This window comes from Ambystoma mexicanum, chromosome 6p (genome assembly GCF_040938575.1).
Source record: "Ambystoma mexicanum isolate Mex_15411 chromosome 6p, UKY_AmexF1_1, whole genome shotgun sequence".
NCBI classification, from domain to species: Eukaryota; Metazoa; Chordata; class Amphibia; order Caudata; family Ambystomatidae; genus Ambystoma; species Ambystoma mexicanum.
In genome coordinates this window covers 714238770-714255155 of record NC_090935.1, presented here as the reverse complement: position 1 = coordinate 714255155, position 16386 = coordinate 714238770, and the positions used below count along the sequence as shown (strand labels likewise).

General features: G+C 47.9%; 1 protein-coding gene across 4 annotated transcripts in view; it reads right to left on the bottom strand.

The window, feature by feature from the left end:
• RASA1 (RAS p21 protein activator 1) overlaps positions 1-16386 on the bottom strand; it is a 1760251-nt gene that overhangs the window by 856784 nt on the left and 887081 nt on the right. For all 4 annotated transcript variants that reach the window (XM_069627585.1, XM_069627584.1, XM_069627586.1 and 1 more), the window contains exon 17: positions 11704-11863. In XM_069627585.1, the coding sequence (XP_069483686.1) occupies positions 11704-11863 (160 nt within the window). The remainder of the gene's footprint in view (positions 1-11703; positions 11864-16386) is intronic.

Sequence of the window (16386 nt, the reverse complement as noted above, 5' to 3'; positions counted from 1 at the left end):
GGGAAGGCATATGCGTTCATGTTGTCACACTGGATCTGCATTGTATCGCCCAGATAGCCCCTGCCCTGTCCCTGCCAGGACACAAACTGGGGGCACCTCCTGTTGGACCAGGTGGTGAAGTGATCCACCTGAGGATGACCCCACCTGTTGAAGATCGCCTGAAGGACCTGCTTGTCCAACTGCCATTTGCAGCTGTGCACACCCAGCCTGCTGAGCCTGTCCGCTTCTAGGCTGGACTCTCCCGGGAGGTGGATTGCTGCCAGGTTTATGTTGTTTACCAGAGCCCACTCCCAAATGTTGACTGCTAGAGTGCAGAGGGGAGGAGACCTGGTGCTCCCTGCTTGTTTATGAAATACATGCTGGTGGAGCTGTCCGTCTGAATGAGGATAGCCTTGCTGCTGATCATCGGGAGAAAGGCTTTGAGAGTGAGCCAGATGGCAATCAATTCGAGCCAGTTGATGTGGACCGCCTGCTCCTAATGGGACCATACCCTATGGACACTGTGGCTGCCCAAGGTAGCTCGCCAGCCCTCTCGGGACGAGTCCATGGTGATGGTGACCTGAGGTGGTGGTTGCCGGAAGGGCTTGCCTATCTGCAGGCTGTTGTCCATGCTCCACCAGAATAGGTCCTGGTGGAAGTGATGTGGGATGTTAACCTGCTGCGCCGGGAACCCCTCTCCTGATTCCAGGAGGCTGCCAAGTGCCGTTGCAATCGTATGATTTTGAGCCTGGTATGCGGCACGGCCAGGAGACACGCCGCCATGATGCCCAAAAGGTGTTGGTACCATCGTACTGAGGTCACTGTTCTGCTCAGAAAATGCCCTTTGGCCCTCTTGATGGTTGTGATCTTGTCCTGTGAGGGAAAAATGCTCTCGGGGCTCATATCCCAGATAAGAGCCAGGAAGGTTAGACTGAGTGGGCTCCAACTGTGACATCTTGACATTCATGGAAAATCCGAGCTCATGCAGATTATTTATAAGGGCGGAGGCAGTTTGCTGGACTGCCTCCGGAGCCCCTGCCCTGACCAGCCAGTCGTCTAGGTATGGGTATATTGTGGTGACCCTGAGCAGGGCTGCCACAGCGGTCAGTAGTCTTGTGAAGACCCTGGGACACAAATTGAGGACAAAGGGAAGAATCTTATATTGGAAATGAAAACCCACGATCTTGAACCTCAAAAAGGACCAGTGAGGTTGCCAGATTGGGACGTGTAGGTAGGCATCCTTCAGAGCCAGGGAGCACATCCAGTCTCTCGCATACAATGTCTACGCTATAAGCACTGGGGTAACCATCTTGAACCTTTGAAGAGGAAGGGAAAGGTACAAGGTGGAAAGGTCCAAATAACTCTCAGGCCAGCCTTGTTCTTCTGTATGGCGTAAATCTGTGAATAGAAGCCCAGACCCCGTTTAGAGGCTGGGATTACTTCCACTGCTTGACTCTCTGAGCGAGCGAATTTCCGCTAACAGAGTTGCTGTACCAATCTGTGGGAGCGGAGGGGAGGAGAGAGGAGAAGGAGGCATAGGGAGCCGGAAGCCCGTGGATACTACCGAGAGGATCCATGGGTCTGAGAACCATGTCCGCTAGCGTTGGACGTGAAGGGCAAGCCTGCTCCCCACCTGAGACTTGTGGATCCGGATGGTTGTGTCATGCTTTTTTGCCCTCTGGGGCTGGGGCTGAGGGTGGGGGGACGGGGGGGGGGGGGAGGAATAGAAATAGCTCTTGTGAGCCGCCTTATGTTGCTTTCGTCTGTGCTGGCTCGGGGATCTGTCGGTTGTCTGCACCGTCTCTCCTGCAAGCCCCTGAAGCCTCCGAAGGACAGACCCTTGTCTGAGCACAGGTGCGCCTGGCTATATGCCTTGGGGGTGGACTTCGTGAGGATCGATAAGGACTTGGCAGTCTGCGAACTGTTCTTCATATCAAATTCCTCGTTCATAGTAGAAAGGAACAGATCGCCCCCCTCGAAAGGTTCAGAATATGTTCATGGACATTGGGGTTGAACTTCGCAGCCCGTAGCCAGGCCGTCCTTCTCATGTCGGTAGCAATACATATGGCTGTCAATGTGAGCCACTGTAGACTCAATGTCCTGTGCTACTATTTTGGCCTCCGCCAGCCCGGCCTTGAAGCATGCCTTGCTCTGCACCAGGAGCTCAGGAAGCAAATCAGCGATCTCTCGCCAGAGTCGCTGATTGACCGCAGCCAGCATGGTATCCGTATTGGACTGGCGCAGATGAAGTGGAGCTCTGGAATTGATTTTCTTTCTATATGCTTCCCGGATTTTCTCCTCCTTACTCAGACGTGCCGAGGCTGATGTAGCTGAGGACAATTGTGGCTTTGAATATGAAACTGCCACAATCACAGAGGAATGTGGCTGGGGGTGCACCGACAGTAAGAGGGGAGTCCCCTTCCATTTGCCTAAAATTGGCGTAGAGGCACCTACTGGTAGGCTGTGTAGGGTGTGGTTTGAGCCATCCTTTTTTCGCAAAGCGGCACCAAGTCATTCTGCATCAGGATTCCTGTTCTATCCGTGGGGTGTAGAGTGAGAACGTCTGCCAGTACCACCGCCTCTGGTTGCTCCACCTCTGGTTGTGGGAGCCCAGATACTCAGCCAGGCCCACTAGCCGTTCGTAAAATGCCTTGGTTGATGACAGGGTCCTTCTCTTCATCTGTGTCCAGCAGGGTGTCCTGCTGGTCCGACGCAGCTGGAGGAGTGCTAGGAGCAGGGGGCTGTGGCATACCAATAGGCGCCTGAGGCTGCTGTGACAGCAGAGCAGGGGATGCAATGACTGGCACAAGCATGGGAGCCAGTGTCGTAGGGACTGGCGTGGGCAGCAGGGGCTGTGTTGGGACCGGAGGAGCTGGACCCAAGGGCAGGGTGGCTGTGGGTGCTAGCTGGTGTACCGTGGGGGGGGGGGAGCATGTCCCTGATGACATCCCTAAGGATGACACCCATCTGTGGGGACCTCATGAGAGCGAGGAACTTGTCAAAAAACTGTCTTCACATGCCAGAGAATTGCTTGAAGGAGCTGGCATAGGTGCGGGCCCGGAGGTTGATAGGACTTGGGTGCACCTTCTCTAGCTGTACGTTGCAAGGTGTATCTTCCTTGGGATGCTGATGTATATGCCGTGGGCCAAGTGCCAGGCGATGAGCAGTCCCACCTGGAAACTCGCTCCCCTACCTGGTGCCCAAACAGGGATGGTGTCAGGCGAGGAGCCATTTTTTCCGGCTGCATGCCACATGACTGTGTTGTGGCGCTTGCTGCGCCCGGCTTCCACCAGGATGCGGAGCGGTGGAGGTTGAGGCCTACCCTGCACCTCAGGACAGGGCCTGGCAGGCAGAGTGCCTTCGGCTCAGGCACTGGTAGTGCTGCAGTCAGGCGCCCCCTCAGACCAGTATTAGGGCTTAGCACCTCGCGTTGAGACCCGGTACTAGAACATTGTGGTCCGTCAGTGGAGTCACCGGTAGGATCTTGCGACCCCTTGGCCTGGAGGCCGGTAGTTGAATCAGCCTCGGTACATGCACTGGTACTAGGACCTGTTAGGTCCCTCCCGCTCGTGTGCTTCTTGGGGAAGGAGTCGCCTTTGCAGGGTGCAGAGGAGAACAGTGCACCTACCTTGGGCCTGGCCTTCGGCTTAACAAATGCCTTTAGGTCCTCTACAGGCGACTTCCCGAAGAGCTTCCTGCACCTGGCTAATCTATTCTTCAGATCACACGGTGTCAGCCTTCCCAGCCATGGTTGGGGGTCAAGGGAGCGGAGGCAGAGAGCGTGGGGGTCAGATGTAGGAAAGAGACCCTCGCAGGATAGACACTTGCTGAAGCCTGTGGACGTCGACATGCGCCAGGAAGGAGCGTGGTGCCAGGGGACAGAGCGGTACCGGACTTGAAAAAGAAAAAGACAACAAAAGTACTTTTCTGGGGCAGAGCACATGGAATTACTAGGCCCGAGGCCTAACCCATGAACGCTGGTGAAAGCGGTCCGTTCCTATCAACGTGGAAAAGAGGACTGAGGAGTGGTGCCGTTGGGCGGAGTCAGGGGAGCGCATGCTCCAAGGGCCGCGCCCCCACAGGCATCTAAATTTAAAAAGGGGAAGATTATTTTTCTGGTGAAAAAGGTTCTGTCTCACGTCCCTAGCGAGGGACGCCCATACAGTATGGAGGAAAGGGGACGGGACGTAGGAGTAAACTAAGGTCAGAGTGCGCCGGCATGTGTTTTTTAGCTAGGTCATGGACCAACATTAGAATCGAAGCTAGTGGCACATAGTTCTATTGCTGGCCCTTCTACTGCCTGAGTGAAAGGCAATAAGTTCTCCCTTTCAGAACCCTCAACCAGAATAAGTTAAGTCATTTTCGGACATGAAGGGGCCGACAGCCCTATTGTGTCGACAACCTTTGCCACCAGATGCTGGAAAGCCACCTGTGGCTTACTCAGGGTTGGCAGAAGGGAGCATGTCCACCTCTGGCTAAGTGTCCAGGCCTTTTGATTCCTACAAGTCACCCGCCAGGTCCACCAAGTCGCCTTGTTCCCCCTAAAACTCAGGAATGTCTCATTTCCGTGATGTTGAGGTGTTCTATCAAGACAGGTACAGGATCCCCCTTCCTCATCATGAATGTTCTCTAAATGGGACATATATGCCCTATGGGGAGCGTGAGAAATTCTCTTACGACTCCGGCGTCAGCGTTAAAGAGGGGATTGAAGTCAGAGGACTGATGTCCGGGGACGGAACGGTGTGCCCCTTGTCAGACCTGCTTGCAGAGCTCCTGCCGGTTCATCTAAGCGCAGTGGGATCCGTTGGCTTGGCCGAAGCCCTCAGAACTGATGTTGTGGTGTGGTCACTGGTGTTGGAGCTGCTGGGGCTTGGGCAAAGATGTCTAGCATCTTCACCTTGAATGCCTCCCATTCCTTTGGGGTAGAGGACTGGTAGGGAAAAGGAACCTGCAGGGCCTTTTTCTCTTGGCCGTCCTTGGAGTGGTGGCTTCTCTTCAACAAACTTCTTGCTGTGCTTCTTTTTGTCCTTCCGACAGGGGGCCTTTCTTTGGTGCCGCACACCACGCTCTGACACCTTGAATTTATTGCTGATCAACTTTCGATTTGTGGAGGTATCTTCATGTTCTTGGAGCGCATCGATTGGCACAATACGCAGTCCTGCGTGTAAAGGCCTTGACCAAGGCAGTAAAGGCAAATGTCTGTTTCGGGCCCACACGCATCAGACGCCCACAATCCACGCAGGGTTTGAACCCAGACAACCACTTCGGATTCGAATTAGAGAGATGTAGAAATAAATTCTGTAAAACGATTACAAATTTAGAGTGGTGCTCCAGGAGCGAGCAGTGTTTGTGGAAAAAAAAGGTCATGGGGCGCAGCATCACTAAAGTGGCCCGCAGGGCCCTGCTGCTCCCCCTAGCGGCAGAAAAGTTTCCAAAGAACAGCTGCGCTGGGAGATGGATAGCATAGATGAGGATTTCTTGGAAGGAAGGAGTCCATTATAAATCTGGTTAATGTTGGAAAATTATTTGGCGCTAGTAAGGGCAAGGAGAGTCTTTGTAGGCAGCAAGTAGAGTTTAGGAGTGATCTTTGTGCCATTGGCATAGGTGGAGGAACGTGGTTGCAGGATGGCTTGTTACAGTCATTGGCCACGGTCAAATGGGAGTAAAGGAGCAGGCAGGATAGTGCTAGTGAAGGGAGATGGCAAGATTATTGAATTTGCGAAGGCCAGGTTGATGGAGGGCGCAAGTTGACGAGGGAGGGCGAGGTGTGAGGAGTTGACTTGGTCCATGTAAGGTGCCATTTGTTAACTGATTCCCTGAGGACGGAAGACAACAGCAGGCTAGGTACAGACATGCTGCAGTGAATGAGAGTGCGATAGGAAGGCAATGGATCATTAGATATGCTAGAGCAGTCGAGAGTAGGGGGTAGGAAGAGCAGTCCAACAGAATTCCTGCCAGGGACTGTCCAGAGTTTATGGAGGCTCACAAGGGAACATTAAGGGGCAGTGGAATTAAATTGTAATGACGGGCCTTGGACAAGATGGTGAGGTTGTAGTTGCCAATCACGACTAGGAGGGTATGTGCTGGGAAGAACTAAAGGGGTGCTGGTGGCCGATAAACGAGGAATAGGATGAGAGGGGTGGGAGCAAGGGGTTGGATTGCCAAATGTTGAAAGGAGGAGGGGGCAAAGTCAAAGAGATGAAATGTGGCATGTGGTGTGATCTTGTTGCTCATGAGACCACCACCTTTTCTTGAGGGTCAAAGGGAGGGGGAAAAGGTAGCGTAGTACATGTGCAGGTTGGCGATTGTTGATGCGTTAGGAGTGGTGAAATACTAGTTTTGGGGGCAGCCAATGATTAAGGTTCAGGGTAGTGGTCACAGACGAGAGGTTTATTTGAAAATTGATTGGCCATTCCAGAGGCCCATGGTGAGGCCAGTAAGGGGCAAATGGGCTGATGGGGAGTGTGGAGGGGAGGCATTGACAGCCTGCAATGGGGACAAGGGGAAGCATGTGCAAGGCAGTAAGCATAGGGCCTGAGTAAGAGCCCGAGTGAGCGCAGTGAGGCAGTGCAGTCAGGTAGGGGCATGGTGAGAAGGGGTAGGAGGGCAGGGGAAGAAATGTGGAGCATGAGGGTATTCTGAAAGATGGGAGCAAGGACACAGGTAAAGTATCATGCTCTGTAGGTCGCTAGCTACCAGTGAATAGGATGTGGGGCAGGAGTTTGGTATAGTGGTGTGTATGGGTAGTTCAATGCAGTTGTGTATTGTTATAGGCTAACACACGGTTTAGACAAATCACAATAGCATCAATCAGGGTGCGCAGTGTGTTAGGTAAGATTTTCACAGAACTGGTAAATCGTCCTGACCTGGGTCAACCCCAGAACCTTTTGCTTTACTAGTGGGATATTTTTCCTTAATACCTCCAGGTAGTGGGAACTTTTTTCCACACTCACAGAATCGTTAACTCTTTTTATGGGTGTCATTTTTTTGACTCTCCATAGTGTATTTTTAAAAGTTATCCTCTAACAACTTATTGGCAATAAGTGCCTGTGGCTAGGTTGCCCTAGAGGCTCCACTTTTAGCGTTCTGTTGCTAACCTTGAGTGAAATACAGTTCCCAAGGGTAGAAAGGATCTTTGGATCCATTTTACATTTTATTCCGTGAAGCCAGCACAACGCTCCTTATGTGGAGTGCTGGGGAGATACAGTTTTAGTGTGAAAGGGGATATATTATAACAATTCTGTTACAGGGACAAGCTTACCTTCAATGGCTGGTGGCAGTGATACCTTGTATTAATTTGGTGCATCTTTACCGCGGGTTGTGTTCACAGCTCCAGTACAGGCACCTAAGGGTGCTCATTTTACCAAAATGGCCCTGTCTTTCTTTGCCATTTTAGCGTTTCTTGTCCTTTCTTGTTCCTTCCCCTGACATCCAGGGCGGGAAATTTCTTTGTGTGATTTTTATCTTCGGTGGGAGTCCCCTGGAATCCCCGCCCAGGCTCCAGTCTGTCTGTGAGGGCAGGAAGAGAGGGAGGAGTCCAAAACTCCACAGCCCTTTGTCTTCCTCCTTGCCTGAATGGGGACAAATCCCAGTGGGGGCTGGCTGTCCTGATTGGACAACCAGATCACCCCTTCTTGCAAAATGCGGGGAGAGAATGCAGAGGTTGTGCTGTTCCTGTTAAATACTGCAAAATTGGAAGCTGAAGAGAAGTCGACCACTGCAACCGAAACCGAAGAGGATGAAGGAAAAGCAGCAGAAACGATTTCCAGCTACCGGAAAGCCAGCTGTGCAACCGGAGCCTGCTGTAGCCCTTCCTTCCAATTGACCTGGTGACTCTGAAAACGACGACCCCAACCCAGAGCCTGGTGAGACCCACTAGACTCAGGAAGACCTGCATTTTGAGCCATCCCATGCATTGCTGCGACCATGTGTTGCTGTAATACCCCAACACCCTGGGACCTTAAGCCACAGTGCAATGCACAATCTTCCGCATTCCGAATCATGCTGAAACTTCGTGGGCATCCTGGTGAATCTCCAGAGATATGAATCAAGTCTGAAATGTCCCCTCAACAGAGTGCTGGACCTTTGTAACAACAAGAATTCAACTGTGATTTTCTGGCTGCTTCTGTGCTCCTTGAAAAGGCGCCAAATCCGCAGAACCGCACTCAGCAGCGGGAAAACCTTGCCTACAGCCATCTTCATCGATCCCTCCTGTAAAGTTCCTTCTGGGGTCTTGTTTTCAGTCACCAAGACAAGGAATCCACTGACCGGGTATTTGGCTGCAGACCCTGAAGTCCTCCTACTTCAGAATCTTCTTCAATGCTGAGATACTGTGTTGGCTTGGGTGTGTACTTACCTTAAGTCTCTTAGGATTTCTGTGTAGCTGTGGGGAGTTTTCTGTGATGGGGAGGCCTCTCATCCAGTGCACCCAGTCCCACTGCTAGAATCCTGCTAGGGCGTCTTCTGCAAAGCCCCTGGAGTCTCTTCTAACTCTAAAGTAAAGTACTCACCTGTTTGCCCAGTCTTCCTAAGGCCCTTTGCTACTTAAGAACCTATCCTGACACTGCCTTTTGGTCACTAGATCCTAGTGACCCCCTTTCTGCCACTGAGAACATTCATGCTCCAAGAATAAGGGAAAGACGTTTAAGGGATTGAGACTTTTGCCTAGAAAAGAAGTGTTTAAAAGTTACTTACTTGTAAAGAGTTGGTTGGTAACTAACTCAGAGTGAACAGTTACAAAAGTTCTTACTCACCTTGGATGTGTGATCCACTATTCTTAAAAGTATGGTTAACATCTTTCCTTCCTTAGAAACTATTTTGCCATTCTAATAGAAAGTAGATGTGAAGGTATATTACTCGGCTGTGATTAGGTCGTGCCTCTTCCCAAAAGTAATGTGTTGGTTTCACCACATTATTCCTGCAGGGTAATTGTATGAGAGCCCTCCAACTGGGTCTTGCTTCCCCTGACTGCTATTAGCCTCTCCAGAATAAGTCTGTATTAGGTTGTTGCCTACCTAGAATAACTGAGTCATTCAGTAAAGTGTAAGGTTAGGGTTTACTTCCCCTGTGCTATCTAACCCAGAGTTTGTGGTAGTAACTGTCACTTATATGTCCTACATCAGTCACTTGTATAGTTGGGAAAGATCTAACCTGGGCTCCTTGTGAGATTAAAAAATTATATGGGTTTAACTTACCTTGAGTTAGCTGTGTGCCATCACAGAAATACGTTAATACTGCTTATCTCAATCTGCGTTTCACTGATCTCAAAAGCACCTGTAATTGAATATTACATCCTTCGGTTTTACTCACAAAGTATAACTGTGTGTTATCACAAAAGTAGTCATAAGTTTTTACTGTACCTAGAATAAGTGTTCGACTATTCACCAAAAGTATATTGTCTAGTTGATGGATTATGTGATTTGTACTGAGAGTCACTGTACAACTGATATGGTCTACTGCCCTTGCATTACTGAATGTAATTGTGAAAGTAACCATTGGTTTTTACTCCGCAAGAATAAGTGTTTTCGATTGCAAAGTCTTTGTGTGTTTTAATGCCCATTTCTTCTTGGGATAACTATAGAACTCTTTTACTTCCATATTTTCTAGGGATCAGCAAGGTCCACACACTCCTATATGGAATAAGCCCAGTACTCTCTTTTGATGTTGCATAACCTTATGAATAGTTGGGCATTCTGTGCAAGTCTAGGTTTCCTTTTGCCAATTTTAAGTATGGCAACAATTGCACATGTTATACAAGGCCAATTTATAGCCAATTACTGCTCTTACAATGCATGTAGCAGATGCACCACTGTTACAATTTGGAAGTAGGTAGTTCAGAAGGTCTGTGCCCTTTGTTTGAGCTACTAGTGTAGAAGCAAACGTTCAGAGGTGATGAGCTAATAGAGTCACCTGCTCAGGTTATATGAATTAATTTCTTGTCTTTAATTTGCACAATGCAGCATATCCATCTGACTATTGGCCTCTTTTGTAACTTTATGAATGGTGATGAATTCCATGTGGACATGGACTCTGAATCGATAAGACCATTTCACTGTTAAGGGTGGCAGGCTGTCAAATTATTGAATTTGTCAAACAGACCATACTTAGCCTCTCTTCACTTTTACTCTGAAAAGACATTTACATTTTTACAGAGCATGTTCTTGACTCAGGCAGTCTTGGCCTCCAGGCTGGACAGTCTCAGAATTATTATTTGAGAATTCGCCCTCTGGGTTAACTGAACAGCTAAGTCTGGGCAATAAAGCCGCAATACTTCACTGCTCGGCAGAGCACATCTTGAGCCCATCACACATCCAAACACTTATTGCTTTCTAATTTCCCTTGCATTCAAATCAGCCTCATGAATACAAAACAATGAATCCCATACACTTTAGGATATATCTTTTCTTTATCGAATGATGGTGTGCCTAACAGGACCTATACATATCCAAGTTCCCACACTTTCTTTCCCAGCCCAGTTGCATTCAATTCTGTTTGTGGCTCCTCTCTTTTCAGACTAAGGTCTGAACACCACAGTAGGGAACCCAATATGCAGATTTATGGACAAGCCTGGGTGCTACGAGACTACTGTGGTAATTTGGTGCAGTTTAAAAGGTTCATAACACTTGCTAGAATTCAAGTGCTGTCGCACTGAGAGGAAAATTGAATATAAATAGGGCTGCAGGGTGTCGGGATTCGAATAGCATATACATTCGAGAAGGATCCCAGGCTGGAGAATTGTGCCTATGAGCCAATATTTCAAAGTAAGAATGTGGAAACTGAAATCCCTCAATCATTGTGGCTCGGTTTTTAAGAAAAAGACAAACTTAAATCAGCCTTCGGCCAAATGGTATTCACCTGGAATTTAAAGCAGACCCTTGAATGCTGCCAAATGGTGGCATTCATGTTTTTATAGAGCTTGATTGAACCAGCAATCATGTTTCTTACCGCACAATGCATGCAGCTGCCCCCCTTTTTTTGGCACATCTAGAATGACAAATGTAGGAAAGAGGGCAATGATGGCACTGTGATTAAGACCCTGAAAATTAGTAGGTAAATTGTTTCTCAGTACTTTTTACGTCTCCATTCAGTAATTTGGAAACAGACTTCCTTGCGCAGAAGAAGGCCACTATGACAAAGGGACAGCCAGAGGAACTCGACAAGTGATACAGAGGGCTGGTGCAGCTTTTCAGAATCGAAGCAACATTTGGAGGTGGTAAACTAAAAGCCGCCGCTTTTGCATAAAGAGCTACTTGCACATAAAAATCACATTGAAGGAGGGACACAGGATGGACATCAAGCAGAAAGGGTTCCCTTTTATAATGAATAGGGCCACTCAGTCTTCCACAAATTCCAAACCCGGGGCACACACTCAGAAAACGGAGACTGCAAGTAGAGATGATGCAAGATTGGGAAAACATGAAATCACCACTTCCAGTCACTTCACTGCTTAATTGCAATTACTGACTTTCTAAATGAAGCCTCAAATTTCAATGGGAAGAAACAGAACCAATAAATGTGATCCACATTATGTACTTTAATGTAATGTTTGCTCTCCAGATTGTACTATTGCCCCATGTTATGAATGTAACTACATGCAAGAGTAAAGAGCATCCTGAATCATTAAAACCAATACATTCTACTGGAAATACAGCAGGCATGTGTCAAGATTCATTTTAATTAAAATGACCATATATTTTCCAAACTTTCTTTTTACAAATACAGTACCTTCCATGCTTATTTCCCGTTCATTTAGTGTTCGAAGCAACAGGGATTCTTGACTTTCATGCAAAAAGATACGTAATAAAATGGTAGCCAGTAGTGTTCGGTCCTGTCCGCATACATGTGACAAGGCATAAACAACATGCAGCTCCCTTTGTAAAATAAGCTGTAAAGGGTTAGAAAGTAACTCAATATTATTTTGTGGAAAATAGCTAATATTATTGCGTTCAAAGAAGAGTTAACAAAAACAAGCAATTACTTGGCTGTAACAGTGATTTAGGAGCTTGACATTTGTGAGGCCGAAATCACATTGTCACTGTGCTGTGAGTAGCCAGAGTTTCCCTGTCTGTTTTAACCCAACCGTTACCCTGATGAGCCCTAAGGGTGAATATGGCTTGTGGAGACCTTGAGAGATCAAGTCTCATACCGTCTACCCAAGCACATGGTTTACTTATGTACCCTTTCAAAGCTGGATGTGGGGGCTCCAAAAGGTTGGTGGCACTCTTTCCTTACTCCAATGGCACACAGATTGCTGTACTCAGTGTGTCTCCATACCGAATCGATAGATAGAATAGAGAGAATAGAGGGAGAGAGAATAGAGAGAGAGAGAATAGAGAGAGAGAGAATAGAGAGAGAGAATAGAGAGAGAGAGAGAGACAGAGAGAAGTAACAAGCTACTTACCTGTAACTCTTGTTCTCCAGTATGGGTCTTGCATGGATTCACATGCTATGAATATTCCCCATCGTCAGGCTGGGAAACCTCAGTAAAATAAAGCATTTTTGCTTTAGGCTAAAATCAGCACTGTCCTTTGTATAGCCTATTGATGTCACTTTCGGTCACACTGGCCCAAACAATGACTCATCCTCCTTAGCTCCACCACTGGTGGCTTCTTCAAGGACCCAAGAAGAGCTGCAGAGGGAACGGAGGGAGGGTTTGCATGTGAATCCATGCAAGACTCATGCTGGAGAACAAGAGTTACATGTAAGTAACTTGTTACTTCTCCAGCATGGGGTCTTGCATGAATTCACATGCTATGAATAAGATTACACAGCAGTACATATACACAACCACGGGAGGTGGCAAGGCTCAACAGAAGCAATGAAGCTTACCCTTGGGACACACTTACCTCAAGAAAACAGGTTGCAAAGCACTGCTTGTCCGACAAGACTCCTCCCTGGTATCCCTGTTGACATAATGGAACTTCGTAAAGGTGTGAGCAGACCTCCACGTCGCAGCCCCGCAGATATCCATAAGGGGAACACCAGAGAGGAACGCTGTCGTAGAAGCGATTGCTCTGGTGGAATGGGCCCTCGATCTGCCTGGCAACGACCTGTTTGCCAAGTGATGGCAATGCATGATGCAGCCGGAGAGCCACCTGGAGATGGAAGCCTTCCATGGGGCCTTCCCATACCCCACTGATGTAAAGTTGACAAAATGTTGAGAAGTCTTCAGAAAATCCTTAGTGCGTGCCACATAGAATTTAAAAGGCACGCAATGCTTCCAATGAATATAACAATCTTTCAGCAGGCATAGAAGGGTTTGCAAAGAAGACTGCCAAGACCAAAGGTTTGTTTAAATGAAAGTCAGATGGGACCTTTGGCATAAAGGACGAATGAGTTAGTAGAACCACCTTAGAATGGTGGAAAGACAAATATGGAGGCATGGAGACAACACACCTGGCCGAGTTCATCACTACGAAGGCGGTCTTGCAGGAGAGAAACTTTAAAGGTGTTTGATGCATAGGCTCAAACGGAGCACCCATGAGTTTGGACAGTTCTGTTCCGCATTACTTGGTAACACTGCTTTCCCAGCTGTGCCTGGGGACCTGAAAAAACTCTTTTGGACTACTTTTGTAATTTTTATTGGTGAGTTTTGAGGCAACCTGCAGTACATTTTGGGGCCAGTATGGGGACTCAAGCTTTCCTGACCAGACGTTGGAATTTCAGCGGTGCTCCCGGAGGAGTGCAGGACAGCGTTTGCAGACCACTCTAAAGAGCTTGTCACAGAGGAGGCCGTGCAGACGTAGAGTTTTCGAAGGTCTGCCTGTTTGAAATGCTCCCTGCATTCGGAAGGGAGCACTGGCATTGAAAGGAAGAATCCGGGGTCAAGAAGTCTTGAGAATCTCCAAAGAAGGATTCGTGAGTGTACCCATGCATGAACGCGCTGGGGTGATGGATATTTTTATGGTGTATTGGACACACCCTCAAGTGGTGGAGGGCGATTGGCTATAGTAGTCGTAGATATTAGGTCCACTTACCCGATAGCGAGTGAGTGAGCAGTGGCACATCTGCGTTATAGCAGAAGGTTGCGTAGTAAGTGGCAGACCTTGTTAGACAGAGTTGTGCACAGTGCAGGCAATTGGCATAGTTCGTCATTTTTAATTAACGTGCTAAGTGGAATTGAAATTGTGACGAGAAGGAGGGAAGGCATATGCACTGGTGTTTTGTGGAAGCAGTATTTGTTGTGATAAGGTGAATTTATAATGTTTCATGTTTATTGTGGATGGGGAAATTGCAGAAGGGCCGGAGTAGAACTAATATGTAAATATTGGAGGAGCAGTGCAGCGCATGCAGGGGGTGCGGTTCAACTGAGGGTGGAGCAACCAAACCCTAGGCACAGTAACATAGGGCATAAATGTTATGGTGGTGGGCCTGTGGAGAGGGCCACTTGTGTGAAAGGGTGGGGTCTCAGGAGAAGGCCAGTGTGAGGGATATATGGTGAACTAGTTAAATGTTAAGTATACCAGTGAGTGAGTGAGCAAGGAGTAAAAGATGTTGAGGTATAAGTTGGGGGGCAAAGAATAGAAGGGGGGAGACAAGAGTACTCTCAATATTTTTGAGAAAAGGGTGCAAAAAAATTATATCCTACTGGATGGACTCACCCCTTGACCATGTGTGTAAAAAGGTACACCAATATAGAGATAAAATATTAAAATAACACTTTCAGTGGATGAATGACACAGTGGGAAAGTGTTATCAGCAATGGCCTGGAGTGGGAACATTTCAAAAGGATATAACTGACCATATGTATTCATATTTGTTGGCGACGTACAAAGGTGAGGGTGAGTAGCTTAAAAAGAGACAGGACATTTCAGGTCTTTGGAAACTTTACGAAGAAACTAGAGAAGAGAAAAAGGAGGGAGAAGAGGGAGAGGAGAAGGCTAGTGCTCCACCCCTACGTCTATAGATTGTTTCCATTGTTTAAACCGACTGCAGGATACACAAATCCTAGGCAGGCATCTCCACATAGAGAGAACACAAAGAAAAATAAGGAAGAGCCAGAACCTGAGTCGCAGAACAAAAAAGAGAAAAGGGAACAAGAAATACTTTGCACACATTAAGAAAAACACACAACAGCAACTGGACTCAAAGTTTAGAGAAGCAGAAAAGATAATGGAGAGTGAGATGGAGAAAACAGGGAAAAGGTGAGGAACAGAAAGGATGGACAGCAGGAAGTAGAACATTTAAATTGACAACTGGAGACAGGACACAGAAGACGACGAGCCAGACAACAGAAGGAGATAATACTGCATAAGATTAAGAGGACAGTAGTGACAATGACACTAGGGGGTGACGAATTTGACCCTTGTGATTTGACAAGTGTGTGTAGAGTAAGGAGGTGGAAGAAAAGGGAAGAAGAAGCAAGGGCGGAACAAACAGGGAACTGGGGAAATAGGCTTCGAAGCAGAAAAGCAAGGATGGCAGTAGCACAAAAACCACAATGGGGGGGTGAAGCGTGGAGCACAAACTCGGTTGTCCCTTCTACAGAAGTCAAAACCCTGGCAGACAATGGATGGGGATAATTTGGTGTACAGATTACCTTCACTAGTGGCAGGTGCCACCAAGTGGATATATGTGCTCGAAAAAGAGGCAGCTGGGATTCCATTGGCCATAGGGGACATTAAGAGTTTATTGGCATTCTTGGTAGGGGAACCGAGTGACAAAATCTGGCAACAAGTAGGGTATTTAGGAGTAAAATTAAGCACTAAATTATAAATTACTCACCGTAGAGACTAACTTACTTCTAGTCCATAGTCCCCTTTCCTCCATACTATATGGGCGCCCCTCAGTAGGGACAGTAGACAGAACCTTTTTCACCAGAAAAATCATCTACCCCTTTAAATTTAGATGCTCACTGGGGCACATACGCAGCGCACATGTACTCCCCTGACTCCACCCACCAGTGCCACACCTCAGTCCTTTTTGACACATTAACAATATTGACATTGCCTAATGACACCAGTTCTATTAGGGGGGAGAACGGTGGGACGTATGGAGGAAAGGGGACTGTGAACTAGGAGTACATTAGTCACTAGAGTGAGTACCTTATAATTACTTTTACGTCCCGTCCCCTTTCCTCCGTACTGTATGGGCGATTACAACTGAATGTAGCACCAGGATGGAGAGTTGCCCCTTTTAAGAAAACAAGTTCCTCAACACTGCCTGGCCAAATGCGACGTCCAACCTGGTGCTGGCATCCAAGTAGCAGTGCTTGCAGAAGGCCGTGGGAGTAGCCCACGTAGCCTCTTTGCTGATAACCTGCCACGGACGTGTCTTTGGAAAACTACCGCCGTGGCCTTAGCACCGATGGCGTGAGCATGCATGTTTGCTGGCAATGGCTTGTGCTGCCCCTCATACGCCTCCTCGATTGCCATAACAATCCACCTTGCTTTGGAAGCCTTGGAGGCC